Source organism: Nicotiana tabacum, chromosome 1 (genome assembly GCF_000715075.1).
Source record: "Nicotiana tabacum cultivar K326 chromosome 1, ASM71507v2, whole genome shotgun sequence".
Taxonomy (NCBI): domain Eukaryota; kingdom Viridiplantae; phylum Streptophyta; class Magnoliopsida; order Solanales; family Solanaceae; genus Nicotiana; species Nicotiana tabacum.
The window spans coordinates 10,155,748-10,170,342 of NC_134080.1; the positions used below are offsets into that span (position 1 = coordinate 10,155,748).

Genomic DNA, 14,595 nt, shown 5'->3' on the forward strand with positions numbered 1-14,595 from the left:
AGTTCATTGTTTGCCAAAGACTTGAAAGCTTGAAGTGAATTCTCAAATGTTCAAGTGATGTTTTGTTATAATGCTCTTGTTAATGCACCCTTGATGACATCACTTGAATGATGTAAGCACTTGGTAGGCCAAGGGAAAGTGACTGCAGAACTGTTGCACTGTGTGCACTGTTTCTATGGCAGTCACTTTCCAGCGGTGCACAGTTGACTTTCGTACTGTTGTCAGGCAAACACAAGGGATCAGGTCTTTGACTTGTTTCTCTATTTTCTACACTTGCAGCAGTTCACATTAGCTGGAGTCCTGGCTGGAATCCGTTCATTTGTAATGTGTACCAAGTGTGTCAGGTTCCCCATCTGGTTCTTGACAGTAAGTTTGTTAGATCATCAAAACATAAGACGAAGACATTGAAAACCCATCAGATTCATTATACTGAGATTAGGTATTCTTGTATTATTTCTTATTGATTGTTTGGTATGTTGTATTAATTGTGAGATTATCAATTTTATTATTTTATCCTGGGAGGACTTATCCTGAGGTATTTTTTTTAATTCTGGGATAACTTATCCCTGGATTAGAAACCAAACAAGATATAAGGCAGTAGTACTAAATTTTTATCCCGAAATTTTGTTCATCCATCATACCAAACGAACCCCAAGGAGAATCTAAAGATAATTAAAGTCCCTGAAAACTTGAGGAGGATATACAACATGCAATAACTGAACAAAGAAACAACCTGTTTGCTGTTAGAAAAAAATGAAATTCCAAAAATCCAACTAACAGAAATCATCAAGATTTATAGACTTGTAGGCTTAGGCTGGTGATTTAATTCCTCGACGAGCTTCATTCTTGCGCTCCTCAATTCTCTTTTGCTTTGCTTGAGCTGCCTCCAACTGAATTCCAAGTTCTTGCTCCTTGGCTTTTGCAACTTCATGAGCTTCTTTACATTTTATTTCAATCTGTTTCAGACGTAGAACGTCATGTTTGATATATGCTAGTTCTAGCTTCAGATCTTCTATTTACCTGTCCAAACTTTCCTTTTTCTCCTTAGCCTTCTCGGGTTCTTTTTTAGCGTGACCAATATATTTGACACGATCAATTGCATTAAGTACAGCATTTTCATGATTTTTCACTAATATTGATAAAGACAGCATGCTTTCTTCTCTTTCTGCAATTTGCATATTGTAGCGAGACGAAATATATCCAGTGATATCTCTATAACAAGAGACATAATCAACACGAAGCCCATTCAAATAGGTAAAGGTATGTGATCAACATTCCAAGAAGTAAGCAGCTCGTTCACTAACAAAGACTCGACTTTGATAATTACATTCTTCATCAATGATCTGGGCTGTATAATTTGTCTTTGGCGGTTTCTTCAGTCTCGATAAAGGATTCAGCTTTAAATTTGTCTCTCTTTGTTCGTCCTCTTCATCACAAGGAATTGGCACAGGGGCATCTATGGTTGAGCCCAATAGAGCTCGTCGAAACTTTTTGCAAAGGAGTATGATCTCCATTTGAACCCAATGGTGGCACAGGAAGTGAGGGAACTATCTTTGGAGCAATATGAATGCGCGGCGAAAGTTTCTGCAAAGGAGTATCTCCATTTGATCCCACTGGTGGGACATGAGGTGAGGCAACTGCTAGAGTTTTCCTGGGCGCTTTAACATTAAGAAAAGTTTAGTTTAAGATATTGAAAGAAATAATGAATCAGATGAGACTGTAGTAATAATACAAAAAATGCAAGACACAGAATTTGTGTATGCAGGTTGATGATTTCAAAGAAATGTATGCAGGGATGAATCTCTTGATTAGTTTGCACTAACAAGATAATATTTTGCTTTAGCAGTAAATATTGTGCTTCAATATTTAACTTTATTCAGATTTTCATGACCTGTTTCTGCAAAATTTATTCCAAAGTATCACAATATTTTGCTATGTGAAGTCTCTTTCTTGTTCATTATTGTTCCCAAAGTTTTATGGATCTCCATTTCTGTTACAAATTTACAATGTATTTAGATTAAGTAGTGGACATGAGTATACTGTCAACAACAAAGAGGAAAAGTTATCGCCTCAACCAAGAATTTCCTTTTCCAAATATCAGCTTATCATTGTCCTGCCTATTACAACCAAGAATTTGCTTAAATCTTAGGATAATTAATTTTCTTCATCCAACACTTTATCTAAGAAAGAAAACTTAACTCCTAAGTTCTCAGTAGTCTGTGAAATTAACGAAGGATAAAGAACCAATTTTTATGTTTTACTGAAGAAACAAGAAAGAAAAGGGCACCTAAGGTTTGTGCTATAACAGCTAGTACAAAAAGCTAAATACACTCTTCAAGAAAACTGAAAAACATAAAAGTAAGTAAAGAAAACTTACTGCTAAGCCCACAGACTTTCATGGAAATCCTTTTTTTCTTGTAACAACGTTTGAGTTTTGGAGATGATGAGCTAGTGCTACTATTTTGGAGAGACCTTCTTCGAGCCAAGCTTAACCTTGTCACCACCATTTTTCAACCACTTCTTCAAACCTCTAATTCTCTCTTTCTTCCTAGAGAAAAAAATTTAGTATATTATCTCAGAAATAAGTAGTGGATTTTGAAACACTTTTTGATTTTTGAAAAACTCATTTTTGAATTTTTTTTCAAGAACTTACAAAATTTCATGGACAAAAACATTTTTGAAAAAAATAAAAAAATAAATTGTGGACAAACAAGGCCTAAAGCTCGAATTGGAAAATGTACTTCATATAACATAGAATTTGTTTTGTTCATATTTCAGAAAGAAGCTTGTGTCAGCGTGCGTGTACTGAATTCCTTTGGATAATGATACAAAACAAATGGAAATTCTCAGAGCTTTCATATCTGATTTTTCTTTAGCCTTGTAAGGATTTATTCAACGGCTGTGATCATATCAAGTGGTAAGTTTTCATATTTCCTCAATTGAGCTCTACAGAAAAGCTATAAGGAGATTGAACTGAAACTAGAAATGGTAGCTACATTTGTAAGTAGCTGAAAATAAAATGTGCTCAAGACGTCATAAGATTCTTCAAAAAGACCCCCGAGTTGTGGTCTATACTAGGGGTGTGTACAGACCAAACCAAAAAATTGCACCAAACCGATTAAAAACTCAAGTAGGTTTGGTTTGATGTGGTTTGATATTGAGTTGATGAAAATCGAACCAACCCGATCCATGTACACCCCTAGTCTATACAATGTTACAGCCTTTTTTTTTACTATTCCACTACGTCACCAAGGGAGGTGGATGGGGATCGACGATGCGCCCCGATTGGATGTGGAACGGTGTTGAGCCGGTACATCGATAGACTTAGGGCATGAACTAGCATAGACTAGGAGGCGTCCAAAGCCCAGGCTTTGATACGCTCGTGAAATGCCATCTCCTTGATTGTGGTAGGCAGCGCGCACCTCTGGCGTGCTTCGGCATCTGTGCACTCCGAGCCCTTGCCCATGGGCTCCCCATTTTCATCTACTTTATATGTAGAACAATCTTTCACCAAAAATTATCAGCCCCATAATCATTTAACTAATGCACCTAAAAGATCTCATGCAAATGAGTGAAGTTACAATCATGTTCACATGAATCTATTTGAGCGAGGTCGAATGTGAGTCGATTCAAGCAAGGTCGAATGTTTGACTCTTAAGTGATTCGAACGAGGTCGAATGTGAGTCGATTCGAGCGAGGTCGAATGTTTGACTCTTAAGTGATTTGAACGAGGTCGAATGTAAATAAATTCGAGCGAGGTCAAATGTGAATAAATTCGAGCGAGGTCGAATGTGAGTCGATTCGAGCGCCGTCGAATATTTGACTCAAGTGATTCGAACGAGGTCAAATGTAAATAAATTCGAGCGAGTTCGAATATGGGTCGATTCGAGCGAGGTCGAATGTTTGACTCTTAACTTGGCGTAATGTATGAACTTGGCAGAGATTAAAAAACTCATGTGTTTGCGATTTTTGCTTTGTCTATACATTCATTGGGGAAGTTTACATGTTTTTGCTCTGTTCATGCATACATTGGACAAGTTTACAAAAGTCTCAGTCCATCTAGTCCCTTCATTGGTCGGCCTGGAAAAGTAGTTGATAGGTTGAGCGATGAACTTTTACCTAAAACTTCGAGACGCTCCCTTCGTCGCCTCGTTAAAAACCTCCCTAAGAAAACCCAATTAGGACAAAACTCGGGTAAGGGAAAAAAGAGTACGATTCGGGGGACGACTGTCCTTAGAAGTTGAAGTATTTGAGGTGGGCGACGTTCCAATTGTTTGCTAGTAATTTTCCTTCCATTGTTTCCAGTTGGAATGACCCTTTGCTTACTGCCGCCGTGATTTTGTATGTGACATCCCAATTCGTTCCTAGTTTGCCTTCTCGTGGGCCTTTACACGCTTGTGTTTTGGTTTTAAGTATGTAGTCCCCGACTTTGAGTGGCCTGATTTTGGCTTTTTTGTTGCAGTATCATTCTGCTTGTTGTTTTTGGGCTATCATTTTTATGTAGGCCATGTCTCTCCGCTCTTCGGCTTCGTCGAGGTCTTGACTTCATTTTTCATCGTTGCTTGGCCCGCTCTCGTTTGAGTACCTTAGGCTTGGTTCCCCGACTTCAACCGGTATTACTGCATCACTCTCATAGACTAATGAATATGGTGTTTCTCCTGTGCTCGTTTTTGCCGTAGTGCGATATGCCCATAGCACTTTCGGCAGTAGTTCCGGCCACAGTCCCTTGGCGTTCTCGAGCTTATTTTTCACGATGTTCAATATTGTTTTGTTAGAGGATTCCGCCTGACCGTTACCTACGGGGTGATATGGCGTGGAGAGTATTCTTTGATGTGCCATTTTTCGAAGAACTCGGCGGTCTTTTTCCCGGTGAACTGGGGACTGTTGTCGCAGCTGATTTCTTTGGGGATGTCGAAGCAGCATATGATATTTCTTTATATGAAGGTGATTACTTCATGCTCGCGTATTTGGGTGAATGCACCTGCTTCTACCCACTTAGATAAATAGTCAATTAAAACTAAAAGAAATCGTACATTACCTCGTCCCGCCGGGAGGGGTCCGAAAATGTCCATTCTCTATTTGATGCAAGGCCAGTGCGAGGTGACTGAATGAAGGTGTTAAACCGCTTGGTGAATTATGGGGGCGTATATTTGGCATTGCTCGCACCTTTTGACGAAGTCGGCGACTTCCTTTTTCATCGTGGGCCAATAGTAGTCTGCTCGTATGAGGCATCTGAAGAGAGCTCAGTTGCTGGTATGAGCTCCGCAGTGGCCCTCGTGTACTTCTTCGAGGACGCGCCGTGTTTGATTTGGTCCTAAGCACTTTTCTAGGGGACCACCAAATATTATTTTGCACAAGTTGTTATCAACGATGTTGTACCTGGTCGCCTGCATTCGAAGTTTCTTGGCTTCTTTTTTGTCAAGTAGGAGCACTTCGTCCTGCAAGTATGAGGTAATACAATTGCGTCAGTCCCAAGTTAGATTTATAGATCGTACCTCGATTTGGTCTAGTGGTGAATGGAGGAGAGTGACCATGTCTCCCTCTCCGGTTATGCTTTTGGTGGCCGCTTCAAGTTTGGCGAGGCTGTCTGCTTCGATGTTCTACGCTCGGGGGTATTTGATCGAGCTGGCATTCGTCGAACTCGGGTAATAGTTTGCAAACTTCGGCCTGATATATCTGTAACCATGGATCCTTAATTTGGAAATTCCTTGTGACCTGATTGACGAAGAGTTGCGAGTCGCATCGAAGGATGACTCACCTTGCTTCGTACTTGAGTGCTAATTTTAACCCTGTAATCAAGGTCTCATACTCAGCCTCGTTGTTAGTCATATCAGGGCATCGTATGGATTGGCGAACCATTTCGCCTGTTGGGACCTCGACTACGAGTCCCAGTCCAAATCCTGATGCGTTAGAAGCGTTATCGGTGTATAAAACCCATTGGTCGTGTACTTTGGTAAAGGTGATGGCGGTTTCCCTTTCGACCGCGGACATTATCTTCGCACTGAAGTCGGCAACGAAGTCAGCAAGAACTTGCGGCTTTATCGTTGTTCGCGACTCGTGTTCGCTCAGCTCTATGGCCCACTTGGCCAATCTACCCGACAATTCGGGTTTGTGCAAGATACTCCTTAAAGGAAAAGTCGTGACCACCGAGATGGGGTGGCATTAAAAATAAGGTCTAAGCTTCCGCGAAGCTACGACCATGGTCAGAGCTAACTTGTAGAGGTGGGGGTACCTCATTTCAGCGTCGACCAAAGTTTTGCTAATGTAATAGATCGAAGATTGCGTACCTTTATTTTCTCGTACTAGGACGGCACTTACTGCGATGTCGGACACAACAAGGTAGACGAGGAGGCGCTCTTCGGGTTCTGCCTTAGCTAGCAACAACGGCGAAGACAGGTAGGCCTTTAATTCTTTTAGGGCGTTGACGCATTCGGAATTCCATTGGAGTCTGTTATCCTTTTTGAGTACGCCAAAAAATTTGTGGCATCTACCGGAGGATCGCGAGATGAATCTCGATAGGGAGGCTATCCGGTCGGTCAGCTTTTGCACTTGCTTTTTGCTGGTCAGTTTTTTTGGGATCCCTTCTATGGCCTTGATTTGGTCAGGATTGACCTCGATGCCTCGTTGTGATACCAAGAAGTTGAGGAATTTTCCCGATGTCATGCCGAAAGCACATTTCCCGGGGTTTAATTTCATGTTGTACCTTCTGAGTATGTCGAAGGCTTCCCTCATGTGGTCGATATAGTCTTCCTTTCTCTTTGACTTGACCAACATGTCGTTTATATATACTTCCATGATCTTACCGAGTTGATCTTTGAACATTTTGGTCACCAGCCTCTGGTATGTTGCCCCCGCATTTTTAACCCGAACGGTATCACTCTGTAGCACTACGTCCCCTAATGGGTTATGAAAGTGGTTTTTTCCTGATCCTCCTCCTCCATGAGGATTTGGTTGTAGCCTGATTAGGCATCAAAGAAACTCAGTAGTTCGTTCCCGGTTGTGGCGTCGATGAATTGGTCGATATGGGGTAGTGGGAATGAGTCTTTTGGGCAGGCTTTGTTCAGATCTGTGAAGTCCACGCACATTCTCCACTTATCGTTCTTCTTTTTCACCATGACTACATTGGCGACCCACTGAGGGTATTTCGATTCTCTAATAGAACCGTTCACTAACAATTTCTTAACCTCTTTACGAACTGTGTCGTTTATTGCAGAGTTGAGCTTTCGTCTGATTTGCCTTATTGTGGGTAAAACGGGTTGACGTTGAACTTGTGAGTTGCTATTTCCTTCGGGATACCTGGCATGTCTGCATGTGAAAAAGCAAATAGGTCTACGTTATTTTTTAAGAATTGATGAAATTTACCTGGATCTTGGAGTTTATGGTCAATGAAAGCTTTCTTGTTGTGGTCATCAGTCTAATTGGACGAGGTCAAGGTCCTCTACGGTTGACCCCGTGGCTTCTATGATTTCAGGGTCGCTGATGACGTCCTTTTCATATCCGTCCGACCTCGATTTTGTTAATTGATATGCTTCCTCGACTTATCCTTTCAACAGTTGGGTGTACATGCAGTCTTGGGCGATGCGGTAGCATTCTCGGGCCGTGCATTGCTCTCCTCGAATACAGAATTTTCCCCAAAGGGTGGGAAATTTAATGATCTGGTACAAGCTAGAAGGGATGGCTTTCATGGCGTGTATCCATGGTCGGCCTATGATGGGGTTGTATATTGTATCCTGGTCCATGATGTGGAATGTGTTCTCCAAGGTGACGTCGCCGGCCAAGACAGATAGTGTGATTTCTCCAGATGTCCGCTCAACTGCATTGTTAAAACCTGTTAGTGTGATGCAACGTGGCATTATCCTGTCCTCGAGCTTCATTTAGGTGAGAACTTAAGGATGGATGATGTTTGCGCCGCTTCCATCATCGACCCTGATACGTCTTACATCAGTATCAAGAATACGTAAAGTAATGACAAGGGAGTCATAGTGAGGAAATACCAAACCGTGGGTATCCGGCTTATCGAAGATGATACTTTCTTTGAGTTCGTCATACCGGTCGTGGGTGATTGACCGCTTGAGCTTGTGAGTAGTGGTGAACTTCACGTTGTTGATGGATGCGTCGTCGCCTCCTCCAATAATCATTTGAATGGTCCGAACCGGGGAAGGTGGTTTGGGGGGCCCCTGATGCTGTTCTCGCCCTCGGGCAAAGTTGGCCCTCCCTCGATCGCTCATCAACTCTTTTAGGTGCCCTTAGTGAAGCATGTTCACGACCTCCTGTCTAAGGGTGATGCTGTCCTCGGTCTTGTGACCCTGTTCCTGGTGAAATTTGCAAAGGGCGTTTGACTTTCTAGTGCTTGGGTTGGACTTCATCTTCTATGGCCATTTTACCTTTGGGCCGAGTTTTTCCAATGCTTAGACTATTTTTGAAGGGGAAACACAAAAAATGTGAACTGATAATAAGGGGGCATACCTCTTTCATTTCGGTGGATTCCCGTTCGTGGCCTGGATGGACCTTCGTCGTGACGTGGAGGCGGCACGAGAGTGCCTCTGACGTAAGGCTAATGTCTTTCTTGATTAGGTCGTGACCAATAATTCTTAGATCTAGCTAAGAGTTTAAGTGATAGCGTTTACCTAGTGCTCAGAGTTGTCTATTCAATCATTAAATGCGCACTTTGGAGAATAAATGAAGAATGAATGATGAGCAATAAATATGGGAAATGACAATAAATGTAAATAGGAAGAACAATTCACCAAAATATCAAATGATGTGGAAAATTCTTCCTTCTGATAACGAAATGTGACAGTAAACAAGAATATGAACAATGCTTTCTTGGATTATGTGAGTGGAAAGGAAGAATAATCGATAAAATCAATCACTATGGAAAGGTGAACTTTGTATTTTCTTTCAAGGGTCAACTTCTTACAATGGTTTTTTCAGAATGAATCTCACGTGCCTCCTTCCTCTCTCTTTTTTTCTATTTACATGGGATGTTCTCTAAAAACCCTAAAAAGTACAACAAAGGGAATATTCCCATATCTAGTCCCGAGACAGCACTAGCCGTAATTCCTATTCCTCGCTATTCGACCTCAGCTTCAACGGCTTGCTCAGTGATTGCTCGTTGTTGGGTTTCGATCAACCTCGGCTTTGCCGCCCAAAGTCGACCTCTTCTCACTTAACGACCTTCCCACGCCTGATTTCAGTCCGATTTTGACCCATATAGTGGTGTGTAAGCCCTGACATTTTGGGTGTCGCCTAGGCGTAAACCCCAACGTTCTAGGCATTCATTTGGGGCGTAAGCCCCGAGAACTTTTCCAAATTTGAGCGAAAGTTGCTTAATAAATCTTTTTTGTTTAACTTAAACAACCAAAAATTAACTCATACTAAATTTTCAAACTAAAATTCTCAAAAGCGAAAGGTTTTTTCTAATTGTTTATCCCAATTTCATAATCTTTATCTTTATCGTTTACAACGGAGTAATAAATACACTTTAAACCTTTGTTGGCAAAGTGCATGCTAAAAAGCAACAAGTTTTGTTCTCCAATTCTTATTTTGCTTTCACGCTTGAATTTTTCTTCTTTATGCTTCATTTTCTTTAAGTTTTTTTTTTTAAATTTATTTTTTTCATGTTAGTTTTAAATAAGAGTTTCTTTTGGTATCGTTCTAGTTTATATATTATTTTGATGACTCTATTATGGCTATTTATATTATTCAATGATTTGTGATTTATTATCTAGTTTTAGATTTTTAAACAATAACTTTATATTATTTTTATTTTTATTCTTTGAATTATTAGGAACTAGAATATCATTTTTATAACTCTAATTAGTATGTCCTATCATTGTCATGTTAATTATAGGTGTAAAGCATCTTTACGTCTTTCACCTTTTTAAGTAAAAAAAAAATCTTTTATATGGTCCATGCACATCTTAGCATGTTTAAAATAGATATATACATTTTTTTCTACCAATTTTATAATTTTCTTGAATGTATTACACTTTTAATGTATATTTTAATTTAAATATTTATTTTTTAATTTATAAAATGTTTAAAATTAAATACCCATGTTACGCCTTGCGCCTCATGGTTTTTGCGCCGCCCGTGTTGGATAAACGCCTTGCCTCTTGCCCATGCCTTTTATAACACTATATATCATCATGGGCCATCGGTTCAAGAGATTAAGTAGATTATCTCGGTATAAAATTTAGAATTATATTTATTTCCCGTGTTTGGTTGGAGGTATTAGCTAAAATTAATATTATTATTTTTATACCAAAAATCTTAGTATTACTTATCCCACGTAGAAGGTGATCCAGGTCATAACCTTGATTATACTCTTAGGATGTGATCTTCAGATATCCTGTTTTTGAATGATAATATAATAAGAATATTAAAATAATGAATTACTGGTTGAAAAAGTAATTTGATAGAGATTGTGTCAAAATTTTGATTTATGGTAAGCATTTTAGTACCTTAGTAAGTGAAAGTGAAAATTGTGTAAGAAATTTTGCTATAAATTACGTTAGAACTTTCAGAAATGAAAAGTGTCTAAGAATACAAACACTGCATTTACCAACTGAGTTTTACGCCTTTTGTTCATCATGAGGATACCTCCAAAGACTCCTCAAAGTATCTCACGCGCCGCCGCTATCGCCGCCACCACCACTTCGTCACCTCCAATGTCTTCTGTCACCTCTGCTGAACTTCCGGGTGGTGGGTCAAGGAAAAGACCTTCACCCGACCCGACCCATGTTCCTCATCGTGGTTCTTCACAGAAACCGAGACCAACTTCAGCATCGGGTGAGCAACCCTTTAACCCCCCCCCCCCCCCACGCCACCCCCATCCCACTTTTTACCATTTAAAGGTTTTAGTTCTTTTAATTATTTTTTACTATTTAATGTCTACTGAAGTATTTTAATATGACTTGGTATCTGGCAAAATAATCTGACTCGAACACCACCCTTATAAAAAAAAAAGTTTTATTTTCAAAATGACAATGTTTTAGTCAAAGTTTGACTTCATGACTTCATTTTGTTTATTACTATTTGACATCATTTGACAGGGTTGGAAGGTTATAAAGACATGAGCCGAGTTAATTCGGTTTTATTAAAATCAAACAAAATTAATTATATCGATTTGAATTGGTTCGATTTTGTCGGGTTTTTCGGGTTTCCCGGATTTTTTGTGATATCAATATTATTTCAGTCTTACTTTGTTAAAATTATAGATAAAGTTTTGATGAGTGAATATATGTTTAGTAAAATAAAAAAAAACTGACAAACATATGATCTATTAAAATATTCTTATTGGAGAATTTTTTTAGTAACACATGGTAATTATTTTCTTAGTCGTCTAACAATAATTATTTGTTGATATACGCTTTCAAGGTTATTCGAATATATGAAACCTAAATAATGATATATTATGTTTAATTTTAAAATTACCGATAAGATATCATCTCAAATTCGCAAAAGATACAAGAGTTTAATAGATCTTGAAATATAAATATAGAAGAACAAAGGAGTGACTCATTTCAATAACACTTAATGAGAAAGTGATCATCCAAATCATTATTTAAAGTAAACAAAAATAGATTCACTTCATAGTTTTATTAAATATTACATCCATGAGAGGATCACAAATATTTCTAGATATTTTTTTAAATTTTTTTTTATATAAAGTCTTAAAAGTATGTATAATAATTATATATTTATATGTCGGTTTGGTTCGAATTTTTTTACTCAATACCAAACCTAATCAGGCTTTTTAATCAATTTGAACACCCTTAATACAGGGCATGGAGGCTGGATTTTCTTTTATTGTACAAAATAATATTAAAAGTAATGCCATAAAAAACTGGTTAGCATGTAAAGCCACTCGTGGAAGAGAAGAGCAGGGGTGGAGATCTTAGTTGAAAAGAGTATGAAATTGTGAAATAATACTGAAAAAAAAATATAGAAGATGAGATGAGAGAGAATGTAATATGATGTTTAAGTATGATTTAAGCTCTGAAATTATCAATCTATGTTATCACTTACTCTAATAACAGATTCTTAAGAATACTTTGTTGGAGTTCATTTTGTCTAGTTACTAATGGAAAATTGAACTGTTTAAATCCACATTCGACTGGATATATACAACAACAACAATATACTCAGTATTATCCCATATCGTGGATTCAACTGGATATATACGTTACTTAAACTATGTGACCGGTCGCTAAAGCAATGGTTGCACTTGTTACCTCGAAATCCTGGATTACCCGTTCTTTGTAACCAAGCCTGTAAGAAAGAAAACTATAAACTTGAAACTAAAGAACTTGAAAGAACAATCATATTCTGCTTTAGTTCATTGCAATAGCTTTTAAGTATCAGTCGCGCTAGTTGTTTTGTAAACTTTTAACTGTGTGTTACAGAATTATTTTGCTAGTTCTTTCTTGTATTGCCTGAAATTTGGCAGTATATAATTTCCTTGTCAAGTAACACTTGGTGTAAGAAAGAAAGAAAGAACCAAAAAGAAGAAAGTAACATTTGGTGTTGCAGTTTTGTAAGTTCCTTGTTTTCTGCATCACCAATCATAGAACATGGTATAATAAGCTTCCTCAGCTGAAACTATAATATGGATTCCGTTCGGGGCTCTGAGTCCTGCTGCTATTTGTCACCCCAAGCACAATCAAGCATGTACATCTAGTGGCGTGTATGTAGATACATTCTTTTGAAGTATTTAGAGGAGGTAGATCCACATATAACTAATGCGCATAATCAAAGATATATGTTGGTATGGGTATAATTTGCGATGTTACTTCGTATGAGGACCTCCTCTTTTAACGAGTCCGCTGTTCTTGTTTCAACTCGTTTGTTTAGTGATTAGGTTACTCTTAATTTGGTCCTTTACATGTGTTAACCTCATGCAGCTGGTGTTCAAGATCATCCAACATCATTAAGATCATCAATTCATCAGCCCGAAACATCAACCAAAGCCAAAGTATGCAAGAGAAGTCCGGTGGAAAAAAGTCAGTCGGGGCAAATTAATACTTCACCAGCTATGCAGCCACAACCAGGATTAACGACAGAAGTAAAGGCGGAAATTGAAGATGTTGCACCTGATAGTATTCAAGGCGGTAATGGTGAAGGTCCTCCTCCTCGTACTACTGGCATTCAAGGGACAATTGTTAGTCCCTCGATACAAGAAGAACTGCGCACGACTAATGGTGCTCAGTTGGATCACAAAACAAAGAAAGAAGCTGATTTAAGTAATCAGCCAACCTGCAGCATTGATGTGAATTTCCTTCAACAAGTAGTGGTTGCTTTTAAAGAAGTAAAAGCAAACCAAGAAGAAAGCACAACATTGGTGAAAGAAACAATTAGCTTGAATCCAAGTCTTGAACCAACTTTTCTTGCCATCCGAGAAAAACACGGTGACATTACAAAGGATTGTCCTCTGGAGTCAGGCCAAATGCTGAGTTCTGTTTTAGCAGTTATATGTAAAGTTGTCCAAGAACTCCAAAAGAAACATTTGACTGATGTTGATTGTAATCTCTTGAACTCCTATTACTTGGTAGTCAAGGATGCTGAGAAAATGAAGGTGAATGTCAACTGGTTACGAGCTCGGCTTGATGAGATTAAAGATGCAGTAAATTCTATTGTCGAGACAAAAAATCTCAACGATGAGAAGAATAGGCTTGCGGAACTGATTGAAAATGAGAAAAGGAATCTGGTATTTATGAAAACTGAATTGGAGAACCTTAAGGTTGAAATTGCAACAAAGGAAAGTCAGCTTAATGTGGAAACACTGGTGAATCAAGAGCTAAGCGGTATGATTAGTAATCGGGCACTCGAAATTCAGCAGCTTCAAAACATGCCCTTGATGGAGGCATTTCAATAGTTCTAATGTGTCAAAATGTTCTCTACTCTCAGAAGCGGATGTAAAGTTTGAAGTTTATGGATTCTGAATTCATGTCGAACTCATAGTTTATCTTAGTTACTGGATTTACAATTTAATATTTATACATATTTTATGAATTTTCTAATACAAATACAAGTTTTAAGTAAAAGTTACTGGGTTTGCCTGCCGCTAATGCTCTCCCTCCACCCCTGTCTATTCTTAGGCTCTTAGATTTCCCCTCTAGCTCATTCATACCTACATGTTAAGGGTGATTTTTTTTATTTTTAGTTATGGTTCAGATATCTCCCCAACTTGTTTGGAAATAAGGACTGAGGGTAATTATTGTTGTTGTTATGGTTCAAATAGCTCATCGAATTCAACTCTCACATCTCATTAGTTGGTGCGAGAATTTTGTGTCGGATACAGCAAAATGTCCAACGGGGAAATATAAGCATTTTTGCTACCACGTGCTTTCAAATTCCTCTTTTTCTTCTCTGACTAATGGTATTATGGCTGTCATGCTGCATACGCATGCCTTAGCAGTAAATATTTTTTGATAAGTGGTATTAGCACATTTTGATAAGTGCCGATATACACCGCACCGAGGAAATTGGGTTGTGAGGCTAGTAACTATATTCAACAATTATTTGTCAACATCGTTCCAAAGCCCTACTAAGTAAAGGGGATGTGTTTGGTCTCAAGCATCTTCGTCAATA

General features: G+C 38.6%; 1 protein-coding gene and 1 long non-coding RNA gene across 3 annotated transcripts; one reads left to right on the forward strand and one right to left on the reverse strand.

Annotated features, from left to right (window-relative positions):
- Positions 1–585: 585 nt before the first annotated feature.
- On the reverse strand, positions 586–10,704 carry LOC107792764 (uncharacterized). 2 transcript variants are annotated; one of them, XR_012701548.1, is made up of 3 exons: positions 10,568–10,704; positions 2,378–2,548; positions 586–1,658 (listed from the first exon to the last, which is right to left on the reverse strand). It is a non-coding gene; the product is annotated as an uncharacterized LOC107792764 (long non-coding RNA). The 2 variants fall into 2 exon arrangements; XR_012701547.1 differs by lacking the exon at positions 10,568–10,704 and having other exon boundaries at positions 2,378–3,111.
- On the forward strand, positions 10,596–14,020 carry LOC107792765 (uncharacterized). The gene is made up of 2 exons (XM_016614994.2): positions 10,596–10,794; positions 12,909–14,020. The coding sequence occupies exons 1-2, from the start codon at positions 10,596–10,598 to the stop codon at positions 13,877–13,879; spliced, it is 1,170 nt and encodes a 389-aa protein (XP_016470480.1). The 3' UTR covers positions 13,880–14,020.
- Positions 14,021–14,595: the final 575 nt, after the last annotated feature.

Coding starts and splice junctions, on each gene's coding strand:
- LOC107792765 (XM_016614994.2), top strand. CDS start 10,596: ATGAGGATACCTCCAAAGACTCCTCAAAGTATCTCACGCGCCGCCGCT. Junction 10,795..12,908: donor GAGACCAACTTCAGCATCGG/GTGAGCAACCCT, acceptor AACCTCATGCAG/CTGGTGTTCAAGATCATCCA.